The sequence below is a fragment of the Cryphonectria parasitica genome (genome assembly GCF_011745365.1).
Source record: "Cryphonectria parasitica EP155 unplaced genomic scaffold M406scaffold_4, whole genome shotgun sequence".
NCBI classification, from domain to species: Eukaryota; Fungi; Ascomycota; class Sordariomycetes; order Diaporthales; family Cryphonectriaceae; genus Cryphonectria; species Cryphonectria parasitica.
Window position 1 is genome coordinate 3517685 of NW_024468912.1, and position 24611 is coordinate 3542295.

General features: G+C 50.8%; 7 protein-coding genes across 7 annotated transcripts; 3 read left to right on the top strand and 4 right to left on the bottom strand.

Moving 5' to 3' along the window:
* Positions 1-97: 97 nt before the first annotated feature.
* M406DRAFT_106124 (uncharacterized protein) lies at positions 98-2074 on the bottom strand (the record flags this gene model as incomplete). The annotated part of the gene is made up of 2 exons (XM_040915181.1): positions 98-418; positions 575-2074. The coding sequence occupies 2 exons, from the start codon at positions 2072-2074 to the stop codon at positions 98-100; spliced, it is 1821 nt and encodes a 606-aa protein (XP_040777132.1).
* A 1681-nt stretch (positions 2075-3755) lies between these two features.
* M406DRAFT_290551 (acid protease) lies at positions 3756-5366 on the top strand (the record flags this gene model as incomplete). Its single annotated transcript, XM_040918910.1, has 3 exons — positions 3756-4102; positions 4145-4606; positions 4751-5366. Exons 1-3 carry the CDS (start codon positions 3813-3815, stop codon positions 5364-5366), a joined length of 1368 nt encoding a protein of 455 aa, XP_040777133.1. The 5' UTR covers positions 3756-3812.
* A 3291-nt stretch (positions 5367-8657) lies between these two features.
* Positions 8658-10249, top strand: M406DRAFT_339445 (UPF0187 domain membrane protein; the record flags this gene model as incomplete). The annotated part of the gene is made up of 4 exons (XM_040921444.1): positions 8658-8712; positions 8836-9385; positions 9562-10178; positions 10218-10249. The coding sequence occupies 4 exons, from the start codon at positions 8658-8660 to the stop codon at positions 10247-10249; spliced, it is 1254 nt and encodes a 417-aa protein (XP_040777134.1).
* Positions 10250-11393: 1144 nt separating this feature from the next.
* M406DRAFT_232419 (uncharacterized protein) lies at positions 11394-12236 on the bottom strand (the record flags this gene model as incomplete). Its single annotated transcript, XM_040915900.1, has 3 exons — positions 11394-11796; positions 11845-11963; positions 12072-12236. Coding segments are annotated over 3 exons (687 nt in total), but the record flags the coding sequence as incomplete, so codon positions are not given.
* Positions 12237-16995: 4759 nt separating this feature from the next.
* Positions 16996-18738, top strand: M406DRAFT_276990 (MFS general substrate transporter). Its single transcript, XM_040918301.1, has 3 exons — positions 16996-17868; positions 17951-18195; positions 18275-18738. Exons 1-3 carry the CDS (start codon positions 17047-17049, stop codon positions 18633-18635), a joined length of 1428 nt encoding a protein of 475 aa, XP_040777136.1. The 5' UTR covers positions 16996-17046; the 3' UTR covers positions 18636-18738.
* Positions 18739-19657: 919 nt separating this feature from the next.
* Positions 19658-21562, bottom strand: M406DRAFT_339447 (P-loop containing nucleoside triphosphate hydrolase protein; the record flags this gene model as incomplete). The annotated part of the gene is made up of 3 exons (XM_040921445.1): positions 19658-19684; positions 19798-20603; positions 20725-21562. 3 exons carry the CDS (start codon positions 21560-21562, stop codon positions 19658-19660), a joined length of 1671 nt encoding a protein of 556 aa, XP_040777137.1.
* Positions 21563-24013: 2451 nt separating this feature from the next.
* Positions 24014-24611, bottom strand: M406DRAFT_330016 (uncharacterized protein; the record flags this gene model as incomplete). The annotated part of the gene is made up of 2 exons (XM_040920474.1): positions 24014-24456; positions 24608-24611. The coding sequence occupies 2 exons, from the start codon at positions 24609-24611 to the stop codon at positions 24014-24016; spliced, it is 447 nt and encodes a 148-aa protein (XP_040777138.1).

The window sequence follows — 24611 nt, forward strand, 5'->3', positions numbered from 1 at the left end:
GTAGCTGATGAGCATTGTTTGTTGAAGAAGAAGACGACGACGCTCCTGCAAGCATTTATTCGATTGATCAAGGGATGAGACTGACAGACGCCTCTCATTACTGGACCTCTTCGGCTGTAGATGGTGTCGATATGCCTGATCCATTGGCACCTCCTCCTTCCCCTCCATTTTTCTTCCGCCGAACATACTGCTTCTTCAGCTGCCGCTCGTCCCATTTGACTGGAATACCTAGGCTCGGGCCCCAAGTCCCTGCAGCCTTCATCTGCTTGGCCTCCTTGGTTCTGGCTTCCCTCCGCTCGTGCTTCGCGTCCTTGATCTCTTCCCATTTGTCGCTGGGACAAGGTTTGGCAGTGTTGATGCTGATAGCAAGGGTAGTGAGATATAGTCTGGGGCCGAGTTCGAGTGCACTAGTACGTTCCTGTGCAATAAGAGAAAGTTCAGTATTCAGAACCTGAGATGGTGTAACCAATCCCAGAAAGTAGGGCAGAGTAGCCCCATAACTTGTCCCAGGTACTTTATGGAGCACACATGACCAGGGCGTCATGGAATCACACGGTTCACAACAGCCACATACCTTGTCAACAGTTGCATCGATCAGCTTAGCGTTGAGATTATTTGCAGAGACCGTCGTAATGTCTTGTAGCCAGCCCCATAGGTGGCAGGACCTGTTGTAAGACCTATCAAGCTTTTCCCACACTTTCGCCGCTACTGGGGGAAGCTGACCAGAATCTATGAGCGCTTGATAGTTCTTATGGTTAAACTCATCATCGCCGACGATTTCAATGGGTAGCTGGAGATTATCGGGCACAGGGTACCTCGAGAGCTTGCGCAGCTGCTCGACCAGTCTCTGGCGTTCGACCTCTCTATCCAACCCCTCCTTCTCAGAAGTGTCAATGGTGTGGCTGCGCGGTATGTCGAAGCCGTCCCGCAAACTCCGTCGTCCAAAAAAAATCAAAGCACGGGTCTTGGTGGTCTCGGTTCCCAAGTCATCGACCACATTCCGGACTTCCCTAGCGACCTCTTGAGTGCATTGAAGACGCCTGTCCCCCAAAGCTGCATATACATTTTGCAGCCGGACGCCTGGGGCGTGGTTCTCGTCTTCAATATGCGAAAGAGTCTGTCTGGAGTACCATTCTTTCGGCTCGGCCTCCGCATGCGCAATGTCGGACACGAGGCTGAGGATGATGGTGAGCTCCAGGTTCACCGTTGAAGTGAGGCGGTCTTGGTTGGTGTCGCAGAAAAAGCCCGTGAACACCTGGTCCAGGGAAGGTATGGGTCTCTGCAGAAACGCACCATCTGCACAGTCCACAATGACCTCGACATCGCCCTCTTGCTTCTTGGATAGTCCGAGACTGCGGGTCCTCTCGAGGATCTTGTCGACAGCGTGCACACGTCGCAGGGTGAGGTTTGGCAGCACGAGTCGTATCGTCGGGATCCGAGTGTTACATCGGTGCATCCGAGCAGCCTCAACAAGCTGCTTTGTGGTCTTCACGATGCTGATTCCGCTGTTCTCGTCATCACTGTCGTCGGACTCGTCGTCGTCCGACGAGTCGTCAGGATGCCATCCTTCCTGGGCCATTTGATAGATCAACTTCTTTTCCGTCACAGTCGAGATCTTCAGCCATTCTGTCCCATTCTCGACCACAGCATCTATCGTTGGCCCCAATTCTCCAGACTTTCCGGCGAATCGACGGCGGAATGCTAGGAGGCCACGGGCACGCTTGATGGCATCCCACTGCTCCTGGTGCGGGGCCAGACCACAACCTTGAATAACCGCTCTATCCTTGTTGTCCCGTTCCTCTCTGTCAAAGCTGGCGCCAACGCCCGCTTGTCCTTGCTGCGAAGCAGCTCGTGCCTTGAGAAGGCGCTGGACCGAGTTTCTCGTTCCTTTGACGGACACGATAAAATCATGGAGACCAGGGATAGTGTCGGGCTGTTCCCGCCGTTCCAACTTGGTCGAAGCTTCCAGTTTTCGCCTCCAGGCAGTGGTCAGAGACTCTAGTTCGTCAATCAATGAGTCTATGCGGGCGATGGTCGCGGTTCCCAGGGAGGTCACCTCGTCCTCGTTACTCATGATGGTAGGACCGCCACCAGATGCGTAGGCTTCTGAGAGACCAGGCTTGGGTAAGATGGTGCGAGTTTGGATTTGGTGCTTATTTTATAGATACGTCAGGAAATTTCTGCTGTCAGAGCAGGCCGCAGAATTTGTTCGGTGGCGTTGAATTATTGGCACGTGCTGCTTTGCGCAGGACGGGACGACGAACAAGAGGTGGAAAATGGTGACCACAGTGATGACCATGGAGGATGTAAATCAGGCACCAGAAGCATCGAGAGGTGAGTAGTTGCCCAAAGGCGCACGTCGCGAGTGAGATCGTGGGTTGTCTTGGTTGATGGTGGGTGGTGAGCTGCGGGGACCTCCTGTAGCAGTGACGATGTTCAAATTTGCAGTGGCTGCCCACTGTAGGTGCTTTCTTCAGGGTTAGGGCCGTCGCCCATCAGTTGCCACCAAGGACTAGACGTCAGCCGTACCATCTGGGCAAGCAACCTTCTCAATTTTGTTCTGCTCTTTCATTATTTCCCCATTCTGGGATCGTCTTTGGTTTCCTTATGATTTCTCGCCGTTTTTTATCTTCTTCTTTGTTTCTGCGCTCAACTTGGATCACCTATTTTGTCTTGTTCCCTTCCTTCTACACCTTTAATGTTGTATGTTGTGCCTTTTACCTTTTTCTCTCTCTCTCTTTTTCTTCTTCTTTTGTTGCTGCTCTATGCTCGAGGCTGACCGCTTGAGTCATAGATACTTTCCGATATCATTCCGGATTTTTCTCCCCTTGGAACAAGTTAGTGACCACTAGAAAATCATGATTCTTCAAATTCGAGTAATACTTGAAAGGTTGGTCACCTTACACTCATACTCCAAGGAGGAGAAAGATAGCAGTACTGAGCACTCACATCGCAAAGGCAGCCCCCGTGAGTATCGGCATGGTAACTTGTCATATCACTACCCCTCACAAGAAGGGAGGGGGGAGGGGTTGCAAACTGACCTTGATGCTTTGGTTTTCTTTTCATGATCTATAACCCCGTGCCCTTCGTTCTCTAAGCCACCCTTGTGAACAGCATCACGATCTCAAACCTAATAGGTCTGTGATTGCGAACGCTTCAGTGAGCACTAGCATAATGAGTCTTAAGAGCTTCATTGTTCTGGGTCTTCGGATGTTTAGCATAAATAAGGTTGTTGACAACCTTCAAAGCCATTATCTCCAACGGGTTAGACTCGCTGCAGAGATGAGGCGCTTTCATGTCAGACGGACAAATACGTAGGCGCCCATATCAATATGAAGCTCTCTTTGTGGACCAACTCACCCTCCAGTGGATCACTAGCTGAATAAGACCCAAAGGAGCAGGCAACAGAGTCGCACTGCGCTGACGGACCTGTGAAACTCTCGGGAAAGTGCTGTCCTTTTGCGTACACGGTCGGCCCCTGCCCTCTGCTTGGGCGCTTAGCCCGGCAGGTATGAGTGGTGGGAGGCTCGATATGATCCCTGATATATGCCTGCTTAACGGGGTAAAAAGGGTAAAAAAGTATCCGATACGAGGTTGTGTGTTCTGCAGGAAGGCGGCGATGTTCCAGCAGACACAGACGCTCATCATTTTTTGATGCTCTCCGTCAGCACTTTAAGGCTTCTTTATCCTCTTGGCTTCTTCCTGCTCACTCATAATTAATCCTTGTACCACTCTCACATTCATCAGATATAGAGCTTGATATTATTACAATCCACGGCGACTACGGAATCCACGTCCTTGTCAAGATTAACATGTTCTTCCCTGTCACCTCTGCGCTTCTTGCGCTCCCACTCATACCTTTGGCTGCGGCTCTCCGGGTCCCCGGAGCAGTCCACATACCAGTTGCAAGAAATGGCCAGCGCCCTGAACTTCAACAGATGATCCGGAAGAGAGCAAGCAGCAAATTTGCCTCGATCGACCTCACGAACTTACAAGAGGCATACACGATCAACATTTCTATCGGAGGACAGTCTACCTCGGTGGTGTTGGACACAGGCTCGTCCGAGCTCTGGGTCGATCCGGACTGCAGCACCGCATCTCGGTCCAATACGACAACCAGTGAGGGCGGCGACAGCAGTGGCAGTGAAGCAGATTCCGATGCCACCTCTCCACAGTACTGCGAGTCCATACCTCGATATGATCCAGCCTCATCCTCCACATCTGAGGCCCTGAACGAAGGCACTACTTTCAGCTACGCCGACACAACGACGATCGAATTGAATTACTATACCGATACCATAGACATTGGAGGTCTGACAATATCAAAACAGCAATTCGGGGTTGCGAACGTTACCAATGCAACAGCTCTGGGGATTATGGGCATGGGCCCAAGCTCCGCATACGGGTACAACTCGTCACAGCAGCCGTACAGCTTCATCTTGGACTCTCTTGCTTCCCAGGGCCAGATCGCCAGCCGCGCGTTCAGCCTCGATTTAAGAGACTACGACAATACGACTGGCGCCATCATTTTTGGAGGCCTAGATGAAAAGAAATTCTCTGGTTCACTGCAGACTTTGCCTCTCGAGACGGTGCAGATGACGTCTCCGTCATATGACCATGGACAAAAGACATTTTCCGATTATGGGTTCGTATTCCAGTCTTGATTATATGTCTAACATTTCTGTGTCAAAAAAATTAAAAAATTCTACTGGAAGCTGTGCCCGGCTATGCGTTGACGTCTTTGTGTTAGTTACTATGTCACGGTCCAATCTGTGGGCATCACGAAACCAGACACCACAACTTCAAGCCAATACAGCCAAGCAAGCTTTCTGGCGGTGCTCGACAGCGGGACCAGCGACATACTCACTCCTCAGGGCCTCTCATTACAGATTTGTAACGACGTCAACGGCACGGAGATCGCATCGGGCGAGACCAGTTTCTGTCTGGTCGACTGCAGCATCAAGGAACAGACCGGTGGCCTGGATGTTAGTTTCGACGGCAAGACCATTCAGGTGACATATGAGAACATGCTAACTGACGTAACCGAGAATGGATTTCAATATTGCTTTCTCGCAGTCACTGACACAAGTGTCGATACTGATCCGCCTACCTACATCCTCGGGGCTCCATTCCTCAGGGCGGCATATGCGGTTTTTGACTGGGATAACCAGCAGGTTCACCTAGCACAGTCTGCTGATTGTGGATCAAATGTCGTGGCAATTGGAAGCGGTAGCAAGGCCGTCCCAACTGCTGGCGGCTGCAAAGAATCGTCTGCAGCACGTGTTGTTGTTGTTTCTTTGTACACTTCGTGGTCTGGATGGATTTTGCTATTCGGCAGTCTTGTGGCTATTTGTGGCTGGATGTAGTACGGCTGTTTTGAATGCATAAGCCTCGTGCTCAAATATGCACCTTTTCACGGCTGCTGGGGCGCCACGCCTCCTTCTTGGATTGGGCATATAGATGGCACTTCCTATAACTTGAGAGCAGAAGGGTGGCTATGGATAAAACAATACCTGCCTTGAACCATACAGAAACAATAAGTCGAAGGGGGGGGTTTTGGGCCGGGGTAGTTTTGGGCCACCCTGGCCACCCTCACCGCCTCTTCAACCCCCTTTAGTTCGATAGCTATTACTCAACCAATTTTGATCCAAACAACTTCATCTTTCTAGCAAACCTTTACCTGACTGTTATGAAGCCCTATTCCGAGTTTGAGCTAGCCCAGACTGTTGAGGCTGTCAGAAAAGGCAAGTCTCAGCGGCAAGCCTCGAGGGAATGGGGTATTCCAAGGAGTACTCTTCAGGCTCGCCTAGAAGGAGAGGAATCGCATAAAACAGCCCACGAAAACCAGCAAAGGCTCTCTATTGATCAGGAAAGAAGACTGGCTAAATGGATCCTGATTCAAGAAAGCTTAGGCATTCTACCAAGCTATTCAGAACTTAAATACTTTGCTCAGCAGATCCTCGAGGTCCAGGGAGACTCTCAGGCTCTTGGAATGCAATAGACTCAGGCTTTTTTGAAGAGAAATCCAGAGATAAAAATCAGGAAGACTCGCTGTATTGCCTCTGAGCGAATGAATGGAGCTATAACAGAGATAATACAGCTTTGGTTTCGTTTTTTTCAACCTTCCTCACATTCAAGTTATCAAGCCAGCTAATAGATGGAATATGGATGAAGCTAGCCTGATGGAGGGCTAAGGAATGAATGGATTAGTTCTCAGAGGCTTCTCTTCATATTCAATTCAAAAAAAGAACTCTGGTTCAAAGGCCTGGATCTCTTTTCTCGAGTATATCTCTGCTACAGATGCTTACCTCTTCCCTCTGGTAATTTTCAAGGGCTAAACAGTACAACAACAGTAGTTTCCTCTTGATTTGAAGCCTTTTGAGGGCTGGCAGTTCACAGCTACTCAAACTGGATAAACAAATAATAAAATAGCACTTGAATAGCTGAAAAAGATCTTTATCTCTCATAGCCAGCCAGCAGACCCCTCAGAAGCTAGACTGTTAGTCCTGAATAGCTATAGCAGCCATAAAACTGATGAATTCATATAGCTTTGCTTTCAAAACAATATACTGCTTATTTACTTGCTTTCTCATATCTCTCACATTCTTTAACCCCTCGATCTAGAGATCTTTTCATCTCTTAAACGAGCATACAGAAAGAAAGTTAGCAATATGAGCTAATAAGAGGATTCAACTATTGCAGGCAAGCAGTTATTCCTCAGGAACTATCATCTAGCTCAACTAAAAGGCCTTTCAAGCCAGAATATCAGATCTGGATGGAAAGCAACTAGTCTGTAGCCTCTCAGACTCTCAAAAGCTCTTCTAAGCTCTCTTCTCCTCGAGAACAGTCAATCAAGCTGTCAGACCCAGTCCAATTCAGGCTCAGCACAATCAACAGCACCTTATCTTCCCCCAAAAGCCTCCTCAAGCCAGCTAGTCCTCTTTTCAACTCCTCGAAAGGCTAAACAGCTGTATTATCAGCTGCTAGAGAATCAGCAATAACTTCGAACAGAACCAAGCTGCTATATGCTATTCAAGAAGATAAAAAAAGCTTATGGGAAGAGAAACCTCGAGTTTGCCAAGGCATTGGAGGAAAATAAAGCGTTGAAAAGGCAGATTGAGGCTCTGAGGCCTAGTAAAAGAAGAAAGGTTGATGTGAACCCGAATTCGAAGTTTGCAGGGATTAAGGATATACAGAGAGCTTAAAACGCGATCAATCGCTATGAGGATAGTCTGAATGAAGAGAGCGATATCGAATTACCTACTGATGAGGAGGATTGAATCGTAGTGGGTGAATAGAATAGATAAACAGTATATATATATATGGGTGTGTGTATTTGACGAGGGTGGCCAGGGTGGCCCAAAACTACCCCGGCCCAAAACCCCCCCCTTCGACTTATCACGAATAGTAGGTGTGTAGAACCAACAAACATGCCTGTACTAGAAAATGATCTCTGTGAATGCAGTCATTACATACTACGCACTTATGGACTTGGGCATATCATACTGTGTCTTTCTCGTCCGTGGCATCTGGCCAGTTAAGACTCGGGGTCATCAATAGGGTCTGCATGGTTGTTGTATTGGACTGCAGAACGAGCAGACAACAGCCTTCTGGCTTAGCAAATATTATGGTATGGGCATCAATCGTCCACATGAACATATTACGAGGTAATGATAACGTGATCAAAGCTTAGGGATTACCGAGAAAAGAAAGAAAAGAAAGACAGGACAGAAAAAGTTAGGTGTTGCCTGGCGAATATATTCCAATAGTTCGCACAGAAATCAATCCCTTTCGCCTTATAGTTTTTCTAATAGGAGAGCATTTTCCTTCTAAGTCACTAATCATAAATCAACATACCCCATCAGAGTTTTCAGGCAAGAACTTGACATTGTCATTGATGAAAGCATGCGATGTAAGTTGGGCACACATGGTTGCCGGGCTAAGCACAGCTCTTATGCAAGACGATGATTATCAACTCTTGTAGCCTACCCGAAGGTCTTACTCGTCAAGGATAATACAAGCACAGTGGATTTGCCAATTCCCGCTATTCTATAAGTGTCTTGTCACTTTTATTTAGTGTTTCCTGTTCTGACAAGGGTTATTCTTCCCCCATTCTCCAAGGGTGCTGGAAAGCCAGGGGTGATGGAAGGGGAAAGGAAACATGGGTCCTGTTGACACCGACTCGGGATAGTCTCATTTCAACTTTTTGCAGAGTCGCAACAACGACAGGTGGCTGACCGCCTTGATGCACTTCAGAGGACACACCCCTTCAGCTGCCACGTGGAATCTCTGCTAGCCTACATGTTGCTCTCCAGAGAAAAGTTATCCAGACACGCACTGCCAATCAATCGAGTGAATGAGGATCGTCGTGGCCCCTGCTCACCGCTGAGCCCACAGGCGCGTTGTCAAGACCCACACCTCTTTCACTTCTCTTTTATTTACGCGAAGACGGGTCCCCCCCCCATGGGACTGTTGGCCAAAGCGCCTCAGGATGGCACCGAGTTTTTGTTCGTTGTCCTTCAGCTCTCGAGTCCCAAAGGGCTCGAGCCCATCTCCTCTCCCCTCCTAACCGTCAGGCAATCATCGAACGACACAAGCCTTGGAGGAGGAGAGAGAGAGAGAAAGAAGAAGAGCCCAGCAGCAACCTGAAGAAAACCATGTCACCATCCACGACTCTGCGCAGCAGCGCCGCGCCGACCTTGCGTGGCGATAGTTTTACCAGCAGCGCAGGACCAGCGACGCCGTCAGGAGCCATCCGCGACCCTACGTGGAAGCACCATGACTTTTATGCGCCGCGGGGGATCAAGCCGGTGGGATCCTTCCAGCTGGACCTAGACGACTACTTCGAGGGCCCGCGGGACATCCGCCAGTTCAGCCGCTGGCCGCTCTGCCTGCGGCTGTACGGGAGCGTCCTGCCCAAGCTCACGGCCCCGCTGGTCTTGGTCGGCATCTGGGCGGCGACCATCACGTCGATCTGCCAGTTCGTCTACGACCTGGGCATCGACTCGATCCTGCTCACGGTGCTGGGCTTCATCGTGGGCCTGGCGCTGTCGTTCCGCTTCTCGACCGCGTACGAGCGGTACAACGACGGGAGCAAGTACTGGTCGGCGCTGATGCTCAACTCGAGGGTGATGGCCCGGCTCATCTGGATCTTTGTGCAGGAGCGCCACGGCATGTCGGAGGAGCTGGGCAAGGAGGACCTGCTGGGCAAGCTCTCTGCCATCAACCTCCTCAATGCCTTTGCCACGGCGCTGAAACATCGCCTGCGCTTCGAGCCTGCGACCGTGTACCTCGACCTGGCGCCGCTGGTGGTTCACCTGGACACCATGGCTGGGAGGGCTGACCAGGCTTCTTTGATACCCAAGCCGAAGAGCCGCTGGCAATAGTAAGACGATCCCGATCCCCTCTTCATTCCATTTTGTTTTTTTCTTGTCGTATGCTTCTTTTACTTGCCTTTCTATTTTTATTTTATTTTATGTTTATTTGAGTCTATCTTCTTCAACGAAAAGAAAGAAAATCTGTAGCAGGAACTGACACTAATGAATGACAAACTTAATGTAGTGCCGCTGAATATCTGGGAATCCCCATGGCTGCAGAGGATCCTCGGATCGTGCTCGACAACGCCACAGACAATCTGGGCAACCTCCCACTGGAGATCCTAACCTACCTGTCCACGTACATGAAGCACGTGGTGGAGCAGAAGACGCTCGACGGGCTCCACCAGGGCACCGCCATGGGCTGCATCACCAACCTGGGCGAGATCCAAGGGGGCCTGGAGCGCATCTCCAACACCCCGATCCCCGTGGCCTACAGCATCGCCATCGCCCAGGTCACGTGGGTCTACGTCCTCCTGCTGCCGCTGCAGCTGTGGAACTTCCTCGGCTGGCTGACCATCCCGGGCACCCTGTTTGCCGCCTACATTGTGCTCAGCTTCGAGAGGATCGGCCGCGAGATCGAGGACCCCTTTGGCTGCGACGTCAACGACCTGCCGCTGGAGCAGTACTGCAGGGAGCTGTCGGCCGACTTTGACGTCCTGACGCGCGCGCCGGCGCCCGAGGCGGCCGAGTGGATGACCTCGTCGACGAACAAGGTCATGTACCCGCTCAGCCTGACTGGGTTTGATTCTTGGGTGGACAGGAGTCTGGGGGAGATCCGGGAGGCGTTGCGCGTGAAGGCCTGTACGAGAGCAACCACGCGTGTGGGGACGACAAACCCAGACGAGAATACGCCACTGCTCGAGGAGGTGTAAGTGTGTGTGTCTGTGTATGTGTGAGTGACTAAGTGAGAGAAAAAGAGAGAGAGAGAGAGGATGGGGAGGTGAAGGGGCAGGCAAAGAAGAGAAGCTTGTACACGGATTGTACGGATGGCGAGGTGACACGAGCAACGAGAATTGTTCCATATGGTATTATTATCCAGTTTCGACCTCCAAGCATCACCGTCTTGCAGCAAAAGAAACGTTCAATTCGCCCGACAAAAGAAAAGGGGTTGATTGTAATGAGAGTCTAACTCCAAAAGAAAAACAAAAACCAATACTACTGCTGAACTAATTTCTATCTAATGTCTATGCCGGGGTATATATTTTCTTTTTTGTCAATAATAGTACAAACGCATTAGTACCAAAAAAAAACCAAAAACCATTATGCCAAACGAAAACAAACCCAACTTTTCGAAACCAACCGTGCTTTTTTTTCTCCTTTTTGATACCATAGATACAATCGCGCCGCGAAATCGTCAATCATATCCAGAGAAAAAGTGTACCTTGAAACGAGAGTAGAGAGGAAAGGAAAAACACAAAAACGCTAGTGACAAGAGAGGCTTTGAAAAAAACAAAAGGAAAGAAAGAAGAGAGATTAAAAGTAAGAACCATTGTTCGAGAAGCCATGGTCTACCTCGGGTGTAGACTCGAATCTGGCAGTCAAGGTAAGACCAGGAGAACCAGAAGAACTATCATCCAGCAGCTGGGCAATCTGCGCGATGCCGCCGCTCGGAAGACCTCCCAGGATCTGGCTGTGGCGCTTCGAGCCTCCCTTGTCCGCAGTCGACTTCTTCCTGGCGTGCCCTTTGGTGGGGCTGTGCTGCGAGGTGCTGAACTTGCGCGGGCGCTGGGGCATGGCGCAGGTGAGATCGTGTGGCGACCTCGGCGAGCGGGGGAGGTCCGGGCTGTTGGTGCCGTTGGTGGTGGTGGGCGAGGAGCAGGTGCTGAAGCTGCTGGCGCCGCTGGAGAAGCCCGAGGCCATGGAGTCGAGCGACGTCTTGGAGCTGGAGCTGGAGGTGCGGTTCGACAGGTTGAGGGACCACCGCTTGCCGTCTGCCGCCGCCTCGTCGCCCGAGGTCCGCTTGTTGTTGTTGTTGTTGTTGTTGTTGTTGTTCTCGTTCAGGCTCATGCTCTGGATCATGTCGGACAGCACCTCCTTGGCCTCCTTGCGGGCGTCCGGGTCACACTTGCCCATCAGCCTGGCCTGCCACCACGCCTTGTTCTGCCTGTCGGGCGCGGAGTGGCGCAGTATGTCCGCCAGACACTCGTCGACCACGCGTGCCTGGTCCTGGTTGAGGTCGAGGGCGCAGTGCTCGGTCGCCACCTCGAGGAGGAGCGCCGCGTCCCTCGCCTCCTGCTGCTTGCCCTGTGCCGAGTCCCGGAGCCCACACGCGTCCATCTTGAACACGATCAGGTCGTTCAGCGAGATGTACGGGAGCTGGTCGGGCGAGGGCGTGATCTCGTGCACGAGTTTGGCCGCGCCTGGGAGGAACGGGCAGAGCATCTCAGGCGTGATGCGGACCTCGATGCCGGCGGACCTGCTGCGGGCAGCGGGTGCCGATGTTGGTGGAGGAGACGTTGGTGGAGACGTCTGGTAGTAGAGAAGCCGGTCGGAGGATTCGGTCAGTGGTGACATGGGGTGGTGAAGCAGTTTCTTGCGCAGGAGAGACGCGGATGTTCCAGAGTTTGTGATCAAGTCGATGCTTTGCTACAATTGTAATCCCGTTAGCTTTGGTTTGTGTCTTGTCCACAGTGACTTTCCAGAGTCAAGATGAATTTGTGTGTATAAAAAGTAAATGTCCATATATAAACGTACCCCTGCTCCAAATTGTTGCCTCGAGTTGGGAAGATATTTCTGCACAGCCATATCTCCGGCGATGGCCACCTTTGTATTTTTGTCCAGCTCAGGCGTGTCCTTGATGATCTGCAAAAGACAGCAGGTTGCCTTTTCCAGATCCCCAAACGTTGTCGTCTGCGCCATTCTTGCTCTGTGTGGAAGAACAAGAAAAAAAGAAAGAAGAAAAAAAAAAAAGAGAGAGGGAAATTTCCGTACGAGGAGGATTCGAGGAACGGCGGCGATGGGGGGATGAGAACACCTCCTGATTGTCGGCCAGCCGGAAAGAAACCTACTTGCCAGGCAGAGCAGAGCAGGCAGTGGCTCAGGAGGAGGGACCTGTAAACAGTCCAAATTTACTGGTGAGGAAAGGAAAGGAGGTTCCTTCCTCCTCCCTCTCTCATCCGCACTTTCCCTTGATATATCTATGTAAATTTCTCTCTCCTAAAGAAAGGGCCTCCCAGGCTGGAAAGAGGAGCCAACCCTGGTCCATGTCCGTTCTCTTCTCCCGGGCGTGCTCCACCAGACGTTAGTGCCCGATGGGAAATTCGGGAGGGCCCCCCCAGGCAATAATGTGCTCCTGCGGCCCCTAAACTGGGAATTTGGCACCGACAACATTACGAGGGATCTGCCCTTGGGCGTCAAAGGGTTGGGATTGGTGTGCGTCAGCAAATACTTATGGTAGCCTTCCTCGCGTTTCACTTTCCACTTATTATAGCAGTTTTATCGTCGGGCAAGGCCGAGGGTCCCCGTCCCACACAAGCACCAACCAGGGCCCGGGTATGTAATGTCATTGTGTTGTTTGTTGAAGCCCATTCCCGGTCAAAACAGACCCTCATCCCGTCCTTCCATCCAACCCGCCTTTGCCGGGCAGGATACACGTACGGGGCTGGGACCTCGGAACAGTGACTCAACGCGTTTATTTTTTAGCAATGGAAATTGGAGCTCTGACGTCTTTTCTTCCTTTCATTTCTTTTCCTTCCTTTTCTTATCGGGCTCGAGTTAGCAGAACCCAGAAAAAGGTTCAAGACTCGTCGTTTTTGCGCTCGGGGCACTGCAGCCTGACTTGCTTTCCTTGGGGGCCATGACCTTGTATAAGATTATCTGCGCCACCCACTTTCTTCCCAAGGTCAGAGGAAGAGAGCGACTTTGTTGCCTTACACGTTTGATCTTCACTGATCATTTCTTGCTCACTGTGGACAGGTCAACAATTTCTGTTTCAAACCTTGGCAAGAATCAAATAGTTGCTTTGGGTGCAACAAAAATTGGGATCAGTTGTGATTCAGCAGATGGGACATCACTGGGCTTCGATGTTCCCGACAAAAAGAGGGAGGATTCAATAAATCCTTCAGCCATAAGTCCTCCTCCATTCCCAGCTCATGTGCTTTGACATGGGAGTTTTCTGGGGCGCGACAACGACTCGACAACTTCCCGAGTAAGAATCACCTGTTTATAATCTCCCTCATGGTCCACATATAGTCGCCCAGATTAAAGTTTCAGCGGGGCCAGCCGAGGCGAGGCGTACGCCTGGGTGGGTACAAACCTATTTCATGCAGAGCCTGAGAGGGACATCCGGATTGGCAAGCCGGTCTCGTTTTTTTGGGAAGGTTACCTTCGCGGACGGGCCATGGAACCAATGTAAGGAACCGCATGGGGTTGTTCTTCCAGAACCGTTGAGCTTAATTCCCGGACGGTTGCAATTTGGCTCTTTCGAAGCACTGTTCAGCCTCGCTACTTAGAGGTGTGAGTCAAGTGAAATGAAGCGTCTCTACGTTGTCATCTAGAAATTGGCAGCTTGCAGACAAGAAATAAAGCAGTCCATATTAGCGATCGAGATGTACAATGAAAGTCAGCCTTGTCTTCGACTCGACTTGCAGGGCTTAACGTAGTACCAAATGTGTCATATATATTCCGGGCCGTCTCTCTGCGTCTTGTTCCCCTGGGGTGGAGCTTCCCAATACACGAGCAGTGGATGTCCGGATCGTTTATCTCGCAAGCTGATCCCGTCCGCGCGGTGTACAGTAGAATATGAGATAAATTAAAACGGCACCCAACTTGGCTGAAAACGCTCCGTGTGAACCATGTAATCCACGTGGACGAGCACACGTTCTGGAGAAAGGGACCGACTTGCAGGGCTACTAGTAAGCCTTAAACATGTCTTATAGATAAGTTGCTATCCTGGTTTATAATTTGGCACAGACTTTACCGTGCATAGGAGAGCAGAATTCTCTGGAGGCCTCCACAGCTGAGAAGCTATTCACCGATAAAGTTCAGAGACGAAAATGTCGCAACCAGATACCAGCGTGTCGGGGGATAATGAGCAGTTGAAGTGATGATACGATGTGATACCACGATAGCCAAAGGGACCGAGCTCATCGATGATTCTATTGACTCTTCGAGACTGTTGAAGGTTTAGGTAATAACTATTGCCCACTTTTCAGTCCTTCCTAGTCGTTCGTTTTGTTCTGCCCGTCCGGAGGTCCTCCGCAGAATTATCGCCCCGCACCATTGGCCGCCTTTTGTTGTCGTTTTGGACTGATTTGAGTTGCTAGATATGCTCTACAACAATACTAAAACTGTATCGCCTCTGCTGAGGCATACCTAAGACAGTGATTCATCAGAAGCCTTTGGTCTCCAGAGCCGGCTGCGAACGGTGAGTTCATGGAGCAGAAAAAGTGGATTACTCATCTCTACAGTCATTCATCGTAGTCCAGGCCAATATATCAATGTGGATACCTATTGAGACCACATCGTCTACATGTATAGAAGTGATTGAAGTGTCTTGTCCGTGCACGTACTCCGCATCCCCAGACGTCGTTGAAGAAAGGAATGGAGTGCATTTACCAAAACGATAGATCACTGTGTTGGCCATACAAAATCAGCTTTGGCAAATATATTGGCTTGGAGGCCCCTGAACACTCAAGACTGTGATTGTTTATGAATTGACATCATCGAGGACTTGTTCGTGTTAGGACTTGTAAGGAGAAGGATAGTCCGCTTGCAAATAAGGCTTCAAGCTACTTTGATTCCTATAGTTCCACAGTCCATCTTATACAAGCCAAGCTGACTAGTGTAATATATACAAATTACTGGCCCTCTCAACCATGGTCGATGGTACATTAGTCGAGCTTCGAGTTGTCAGTTAACACAAGTACGTGCCTGTCCAATATTTGGCTGTAGAACATGCCAGCCAAGGCTTCCCGTTGAAACAATGAAATTTTTCAATAGGAGCGTGATCATCTCAGTCGTTGTCAAGTTCACCGACAAATAATACCTCGATGCATCACTTCAAAGCCCGGATCAATCAAATGCTCAGCCTGTAGTCTATGTGACGTATCCGATGACTTCTCGGCTTGTTGTGAGTCTACATTTGGGTGAAGCCTGCATCACAGCAGGTTGTTTCGCTATGAGTAATTACTTTCTGGTTTATTTTCATTCTTGACGCCCCACATAGGGTCCATCAGCCTGTCACAGACGCCCTGAAAGTGACTGTGGCTGCATTGCCGTAAACATGATTTGCTATAGTTATGGCACACCACAACAGGAACAATTCGGCAGTACCTGGTGCTATGAAAGCCTTTTCATTGACCCAAAACAGGTATTTATCTAGTTCTGAAATTGGATAAGAGTGGAGATTCACGTGTATATTGACTCTATGATAACATGGTGGCCTGAGAGCTTTTAGAAAATTCAATGAGCAGTACAATATTGAGGAAAAGTGGGACATAATGGTATGGGCCACGCTCTACTTACTTTCGGAAATCGCCTGTGGCTTTATTACAGTGTTTATAGGGACGGCAGCTGGGCTGGGTTTGACTGATAAGTATATGAAAACTGGCCTTAAGTTGAGTGACAACCCCAAAGGACGGCTTAGTATTAATTACCTCTTTGAGACAAAGTTAAATCAACAACAGTTCTTCTTGTATTGGATGACAGCTTGACGGGCAACCTGACACCTACTTGGTACGTAATCATAAGCAATATTATCTGCTTCGCCAGACGTTGAGATTCGGAAATATTTTCAAAGTGACAAACGAATTCGTATGAGGCAAGGAGCAACCATCACCTGGGCAGGGTCAACAGCCAAATCATAGAGCAAGAGCATCTTCCAGAACCACGTAGCACTAGAGAATTTCCTCGCGTCAACATCATCAACACGTCCCCGTTTTTCTTTTTCTTTTCCTTCTTTCCCTCACTGGAAGTGGAAATCCCCACCTGCAAATCCAAGGCTCGCTTCAGCACCCCAGACATCGAGACCATGATAATCCCGGATCCAACACTTTCTTCAAAGAGGTTCCACTGTAGCGAGACCAGTGCGGAACTATTTTTCTCGGCCTCATTGGTCCGAGAGGCTGCAAACAAATGAAACCAATGCAAGCTTGACAATGAGAACCACTATCCACTGCGTAAACACGAATAAGCTGCGTCTCGGTGGGAGAATCTAGTCCCGCAACGGCAACGGATCATCCCACCTCTCCACGGGGTCGACCATCGGAGTGGGTCACTCTGGGGTTAAAGACGGCCGGCTCAACTGCTATGTGCTGCGGAGGCGGAGGTAAAAGTGGATCGACTGCTGATGGTTTAAAAAGTTGGCCATGTCCTGTCGTCTTTTCCACCTCAATCTTTGCGATCTCGGCTGATTCCTTTTTACATTCTTCCGAGGGGTCTGTCTAAGTATAATATATCCCTCGTGTCTCCTCTCCCCTCTCTTGGTCGACCATCACGAGGCCAAAAGAAGAGACTCACCCACCCTCTGACTTTCTGGTGTCTGTCTCCCAAAGAGTTCACGATCGAGGCTCGCAGCAAGATGCCGGATGAGATCTCCAGCGCCGCCCCAGGCGGCTCTGAATCAGCCAAGCAAAATGTCACGAACCTCGAGCACATCTCCAGTCCTCCTCCCGAGAACCACGACAGCAACACCAACAACGGCGGAGAGTCTAACCTCAATGTGGCCCATATGACACCCGAGCACCGCGTGCGCATCGAGAAGAGCCTCAAGCGCAAGCTCGACGCCCGCTGCGGGCTGTTCGTGCTCATCTACATCATGAACTACCTCGACAGGAACAACATCGCCTCTGCGCGCCTCAAGGGCCTCCAGACAGACCTGAACCTCAGCAACACGCAGTACGAAACCTGCCTCAGCATTCTGTACGTGGGCTACATCCTCATGCAGGTCCCCTCCAACATGTTCATCAACCGGATCCCCCGCCCTTCGCTGTACCTCGGCATCGTCATGCTGCTCTGGGGCATGCTGTCGACCGTGACAGGCGCCGTGCACAGCTTCGCGGGCATGGTCCTGGTGCGGTTCTTCTTGGGCTTTATCGAGGCGGCCTTTCTCCCTGGCGCCCTGCTCATCCTGTCCAAGTGGTACACGCGGCGCGAGCTGACGACGAGGAACGCGGTTCTCTTTTGCGGCAATCTCATCTCGAACGCCTTCTCCGCGCTGGTCGGCGCCGGCGTCCTCTCCAATATGGAGGGCACGCTCGGCCATGCGGCGTGGCGCTGGCTGTTCTGGATCGAGGGCGGTGTCACCATGCTCGTCGCCATCGCGGCCATTTTCATCCTCCCTGACCTGCCGCACAATACTCGCGGCTTCACGGAGGAGGAGCGCCAGGTTGCCCAGCTCCGCATGGTCGAGGACGTGGGCGAGGCGGATGCCGACTCCAAGGACCAGGGCGTGACGGACGGCCTGGTCTTGGCTCTCAAGGACGCCGGTGTGTGGGTGATGATGTTCACGCTCATGGCATACGTGATTGGGTTGTCTTTCAATGCCTTCTTTGTGAGTAGTCATCCGAGCTATGGTGACCTCGTGTTCCAGCAGAGTGGAAGAAGGCTGCTGACCAAAGGTTCATTTTACACAGCCTACACTCACCGCTACGCTTGGTTATGGGTATGTCCCGACCCTGCTGTTGAGCTCCCCGCCATGGGTGTTTGCCTGCATTGTGTCCCTGATCAATGCGTGGCATTCGGACAAGACTGGCGAGAAGTTTTGGCATATTATCGGACCCATCATATTTGGCCTCATTGGATTTATTATTTCCATGTCGACGCTCAGCACTGCAGGTCGTTATGTGGCCTTGTTTCTCCAGGCTAGCTCTTATGCAGGGTATGTTTCATACTGCATTTCTCTCTCTCGCGCATCTCTTGATTACTATTACCACGGTTCTGACCCTTACACGCCGCAGCTTCATTGTCTTCTACTCGTGGATCTCATCATCGTTCCCTCGACCTCCTGCCAAGCGTGCCGTCGCCCTCGCCGCCATCAACGCCTTCTCCCAATTTGGTAATATCGCAGGCTCGTATGTGTGGGACCTGAGTGCCAACGGGTATCGCAAATCGTATGGCATTGTCACGGCCATGTTTGGCGTTACAATAATGGGTTGTCTGGTGTTCAGGATGATGCTGAGCCGGCTGAACAAGAAGCTGGAGCTTGGTGAGCTGGCTGATTGGGATGCTGAAGATATTGCCCACCAGACTGCCGAGATGGAGGGCACGACGGTGGATGAGGCGCTGAGGATGAGGAAAGGTTTCAGGTACTTGCTTTGAGCGCAGATGGGGAAGAATTCCTGGGTCGAGCAAGGTACCTGCTTGTCCTTCAAGTTGTGGCTAATATAATTCGCTATAATGAGAAAGAAGTGAAGTGGACAAGCATATATGAGCCGTTTCTCAGATGATCTATCTAATTACTACTTCGATAAATTGTTGGATGAGTGCACGTGCGGTGGAGTGAACAACCATCATTTAGATCTCTCGACTCGTGCTTTCACGACATTACAAGAGATGTAAGAGAAGGTCAGGCTGAAGGATTTACCTGATGTCCAGGACATTGGAAAAGGGATTATCCGTTAAGCGGGTACGTTTGGAGCGAGGAGCAAAAGCTACTGATTATTTTCGCAGCTCTCACACCCACATCGAAAGGCATATGCTTACGTATTTGTTCATAAAGTCAGGAAATGGGACACCATGTGATACGTATTACATAATATATAATATGGTCATATGAAAGTAGACACTCGTTGGTGAACCAGTTCTGCGAGTGTGAGCACATCGTCCCGCCTAAGGCTGTGAACACCGTCAAAGTCGCTTCTGATCCCGTTCGAGTGCTATATTATGCGGCTTGCTTCCCGAAAGGCAGGATGGCTGTGTCGTAAATGTGTGGCCAGACGTAGGTTGACTTCGTACTACAGCGCTGCATGTCATACATACCCCTCTGCCGCGAAAGTTTGTGAAACCTAGAAACGTCAGACGCTTAAACTTGCTGTCATCTTGGGCACGGCTGATGACTTCAAATGTTCCAAGGACCGATGCAGGTTATGAAACAATTGCAACAACCTTTTCCCCGTCCACTTGTTGATATTTTCTGGTAGTGTGTGGCTAACAGTGTACATGAAAGATTTAGAGGATTACGACGAGTAGGAGAAGATGGAAGGGTTGATTAAGGTCTGCAGGACGACCGCCAATACCGAGTTCAGAGCTCCGTAGAAAAGTCTAATCAAACAGATATTACATGAGTATTGAAAGTGCTCGCAATCTTGCCCTCCTGGCCGTCCCCTGCCCCCTTGTCCTCCTCAACTTGGTCGGAAGAGCCACCACAGCTACAACGACTTGCAAGTGTAGCACTGGCAGGCGGTGTCGGAATCGAGTCCCGCAAACCAGAAACGCCTCCAGTTCCCATACAAGCATTGTGTATTCCTGGCCGTGGGCTGACCAGCAGTCTCAGCTGCTTCTCCTTCCTCTTCCTTCTCGCTCGAGCAGCCTCCTGAAGGCGCTTCTTGTTTTCCTCCATGCAGGCCTCCTCCTCAGCCATCCACTTGTCAAGCCCTTCCACGGCCCCTCGGGGGTCATTGCAGTGGTTCAGCAGGTAGCCCTGCAACTGCGCAGGTGTAAAAGTATCAGCTTTGACATATCTGCCGAACTGCAGCGCCAGTTTTTTCAGCTCCTCCTCTCCAGCCACGCTCACCCTCGCCGCCTGGGTATCATCATGAGACGTGGCGAGCAAAGAATCCCCGTCGTACATGCGCATGAACATCAACTCTGCAGACCTCTGCGAGATGTTGCCGAGAAAAATCATCCTGTCGATACGGCCCGGACGAACGAGGGCGCGGTCCAGACGCTCTGCAAAATTGGACGTCATCAACACGATCCGGCCTTCCTGCGAGGCGACGCCGTCCAGGACGTTGAGCAGCCCTGACAGGGAGAGAGAGCTGCGGATTCCCAGCTTCGAGCTGTCGTCATCCTCCACATCGTCTTCTTCTTCGTCGTTGTCGTCCTCGGGGCTTTGGTGCGCGTCATTTGCACGCCTGAAGAAGCTGCCACGGTTCTTGATGCCGACTGCGTCGATATCCTCTAGGAGAATGAAGCACCGTGGGGGCAGAGCGGTAAAGAGCTTCTCGAGCTCATAATCTCCTCTCACGCTGGGGAGGTGGAGGAGGTAAAGCTCAAGGCCAAAAAGGCCAGCCAGGGCCATTGAGAGGCTTGTCTTTCCGGTGCCGGCTGGGCCGTGCAGTAAATAGCCTACAGTATACGAGCACACATAAGGCGTAAGTAATAAGGTAAGGTACATCCAAGAGATATCACAATTCTTGTAGGTTTCGCTCTCTGAAAAGGACTGTAGCAGATGTAATTATTGACATACCTCTCCGGTACGGAATGCCACGATCGGTATAAAACTTTCGTGTGACAGGGTCCAGGTAAGACTTAATATCAGCAACCAGGCTGGCCTTGGTCTCCTCGTCAAAATGAATCGTCTCGATCGGGCGGATCGGCCGCAAGATTGTCGTCTCCCACGACTCATCATCGTACCGCGACTTGGAGACCCTTATCGTCACATACGCGCCGCGCTGTTTCTCTGCAAATTTCTGGCACGTGCTGAGGAACCGTTTAACAGGCTCAACAGAACGGCCCAGACACATAACCACGAGCGGCTCGGTGCCCTCAGGAGCAGAAGCAAACTCATCCGGCACGTTGTCCATGAAGGAGGAGGAGGTGGTGGTGGCCGACGCACCCGAAGCCAACCCTGAGACGCGCCGGACGATGAAGACATTGCCGTCGTGGCGGAACCACGTGCTGCCAAAGGTCGGCAGATACTGGATGGGCTTGCGCTTCTCGACCTCGTAGTCGATGCGCTCAATCTGCGGTGTGCGGCGGTAGTAGAAGAAGGCGTCGGAATGGATCTGAGAAGAACGAGCGGTAATTACTCGGGCGCCCTGCTGCGCGAGAACCTGGGAGCCCACCCAGTTGAGAACCTCCCGGTTGAGCTTGTCCCGCGCGTTGATCGATACCGAGGCTGTGAAGAACCGCGTGACGTACCAGTAGACCTTGACGGCGAACGAGTGCAGGAACTGGAATACGCCCGAGAGTGTGCCTAGGATGGTGACCGCAGCGGCGATCGTGGTAATGTCGAGCTTGATCCACTGCGAGATGAAGCCTTGAAGCCAGCCGAAACCAGCCACGTTTCCTAGAAACTCCTCCATCTGCTGTAGTGGCACTGTGGCGTTGGCGCCCGCCAGCAGCGAAGACGACATGTCGTTGAAACTAGCCATGTCCGCCTGTTTGCCCTACTGCAGTAGAGAAACCATAAGAGAGGACACAGTGGCCAAGATGTTGAATATGAGAGTCTGGTGCTCGTGTTGAAGCTTTCGAAAGAGGAAAGAAAGGGGAGAAAGAGTGGGAGACAGGTAGATAAAGAAATACAAGAGAAAGGAAGTACTCAAACAATGAGTGGTGCTTCTGGTGTAAACGATAGATGTAGAAAAGGATGTCTCAAGTAAGAATGTGAAGTTCCAAGGATGATATGCACATGTTGGCAGGTTCTTCCAGGAGCTGAGGGGAGGAGACTTTGAGAAATTGTTATAGAGCGACTTGTTTGAGCCTCAAAAAGGCACCCCGGCATCCTTGTGGGCACTGTCATAGATCTTCAGCAGGTGGGCCGGAACTAGAGTCTTATGATACAACATGGGAAGGTTTGTGGCTGCCTGGACTTGTGACTGGTTGCCGGGACCTCTATGAATTTTGCTTAAACAATAGCAGCTAAGCTTCCTAGTAGCGGAAATACTACCTATATTGGTTGGATTGGTTATGAGCGGCATTGCTTTGAAACTCTGACATGCATACATACTAGAAGACCAACAAGGCTTTCGGAATGCCTTCACGATAATGTGAACGAACGGGCGTGGACCAACATCAAAAGGACCAAGCCTACAGTGTGATCTACACAGGGTGGAAAGAGCCTTTGATTTGCCGTGTCTGCCATGAGGCTATGCTTAGCTCTTGCACTAATGCCCATGGCTTCATCCACGAGATATCCAATAAGTGTATAGAAACCCTTCCCTACTTTTCTCTGTTGGGGTGCGCCATTATGCGCTCTTCCGCGCCAAGCACCAACAATACCAAACCTAAACTATGTCTCCGGGATCATTCAGCTGCAATGCGGAGCTGTACCAGTATGCCGGGATCAACTATCCCTCTCTACAGACCGGCTCAGCAGGAAGGATCGGTGATCTTAGTCAAGCGGGGTGGCAGCTGCAGACGGGTGCATGCGCTCATGGCGGCAGCGTTAGGATTATTTTCTCAGCGGGCAGCTCGACAGCAAATATCCAAACCTTTTGGTCGTGCCCGGACATGGCGATTTGCTAGACTGCAGACAGCCGTTGTTGCCTGTCCCGCTGAGGGTGGCGAGCTGCTCAGTTGACCGCCTCTTGTATTATCGGCAGCATAATTACGCCGAGTGACTGTCCGCCAAACATGAGCCCTTTTGTCAAATCCTGGAACAAGCGTCCAAGGATTCAAACAGAAGACAAATGAAAAGAAGTAGAATCTAAATTGGTCTCGATGTCTCGACCTTGTCATTTGCTGCGGCAGACTCTACGATTCATACCTTATTGTAAAGACGGGCAGAAGAATATTCATCAATCTCGGTCTCATTCTCCTGCTCTGAGACCCATGTCCCAAGTACCTTGTCAGAGAAGCCGTCGAATTCAGTCTCATGATGCGTGTGAACGCGGCACTGCGTAATTGAAAATATGAAATTTGTATGATGGTGACGGAAGGGACCGCCCCGTGTATGAGGCCAAAAGCCATGTCTCGCCACATATAAGGATGTCTATGGATATCCCTCTCACTCATGATGTGCACCTAGAAATGTTTTCTGTTTAGATAAATCGAGACTTGATCTTCCTCTGATTAATAACTCTTCAAGTCATACATTTGGTCTATATGTCTGCCTTTCCGGGTCAAGACTAAGGAAACACTGTCTCTAAAAATAAATAGTTCTCTTGTATTTTGCCTTGATCAGAATCAATCGTCGCGTATCCAAGCCAGTGTGGAATCTGACCCTCATGTTTCCTCTCCGCTTTCTGCTCTTCCTCTGTTTGTTTCCCTCTCCCGGCCTCAGGGCACGACACCCCGGCGCATCGCATCACAACCTTCACCGCCGCATCAGGGTCACCCTGGCGCGCAACCTTGTTGAGTACACTCGGTAGGGGCCATTACCCGTCTAGAATCGACCAGCATGTCCAACACTACCTACCAAAGCGATGGCAAACGTCATAAGAGAGATGGATGGCATACTGATTGCGATCTGCGGCCCTGTATCTGACTGCGGTCCCGTTCTGACAGATATGGCATTACGGCCCTATGTGTATACCAACGAGTACAGTCAGTCCTGCCCTTTGCTCTATTGTTCTTCCATCTTAAGCAAGACGAATTGATATTACCAGACTACCTGATACAACTCATGCCTTTGGACAAAGTACCTATGCTGAGCAATGGCTCAACCAGCAATTCATCTTATTCATTCATTACATAAAAGCGTTCAGCATGACTGAGTGATGGTTGGAGAGACGATTAAGCAGTGAAGGAACAGAATGGAAAACGAAAGGAAAGGAAAGAAGACATCTGGACCTCAAACAACGTAAGAAATCATGTCAAAACTGCACACTGTCCCAACCATCATCCTCCGACGACTCGCCACTGAAGCTCCACACGTCACTGAACCCATTCATCTTCGAGTCCCAAAACAGCGGCGTCAGCTTGCGGCTGCCCATACTGCTGCCCCTACTGCCCCTACTGCCCGTGCTGCTGCTTCCGCCGCCACTACGACTCCCATCTGTTTCTGCCTCCTCTGATGCCACTGTTGTTGCCGTCGTCGATGTAGTCGCATTCGACGCCGGCCTCCTCGTCATTTCCTCCTGCTCCCGCCTCTTGGCCATCCTACACGTCAGACACGTATCGGTGTTCACCAGGGGCGGCATGCTCGAGAGGTTCAAGTCGCGGCGGCATAAAGGTCTGGCACAGGCTATGTGGTGGGACTCGCGGTTCCAGATCTTGCTGCACTTTTGACAGCGCTTGTGTTCCTCGAAGGCGCAGCCTGGGGTTGAGTGTCTCTTATTAGCCACCTGGTGGACCGCGGGTCGTGTGGGAGGAAGGACGAGAAGAGAAGAAAAGATACGGGACTTGAAGAGAGAGAGAGAGAGAGAGAGAGTGATGTTTGGATCTTGGGGGGGGGGGTGTTAGCTTACACAT

Excerpts from the sequence above, each read along its gene's own strand:
- M406DRAFT_276990 (XM_040918301.1), top strand. The coding sequence starts at position 17,047 with ATGACACCCGAGCACCGCGTGCGCATCGAGAAGAGCCTCAAGCGCAAG. Across the intron at positions 17,869-17,950 it reads TGTCTTTCAATGCCTTCTTT|CCTACACTCACCGCTACGCT; the intron begins GTGAGTAGTCAT and ends CATTTTACACAG. Across the intron at positions 18,196-18,274 it reads CAGGCTAGCTCTTATGCAGG|CTTCATTGTCTTCTACTCGT; the intron begins GTATGTTTCATA and ends TACACGCCGCAG.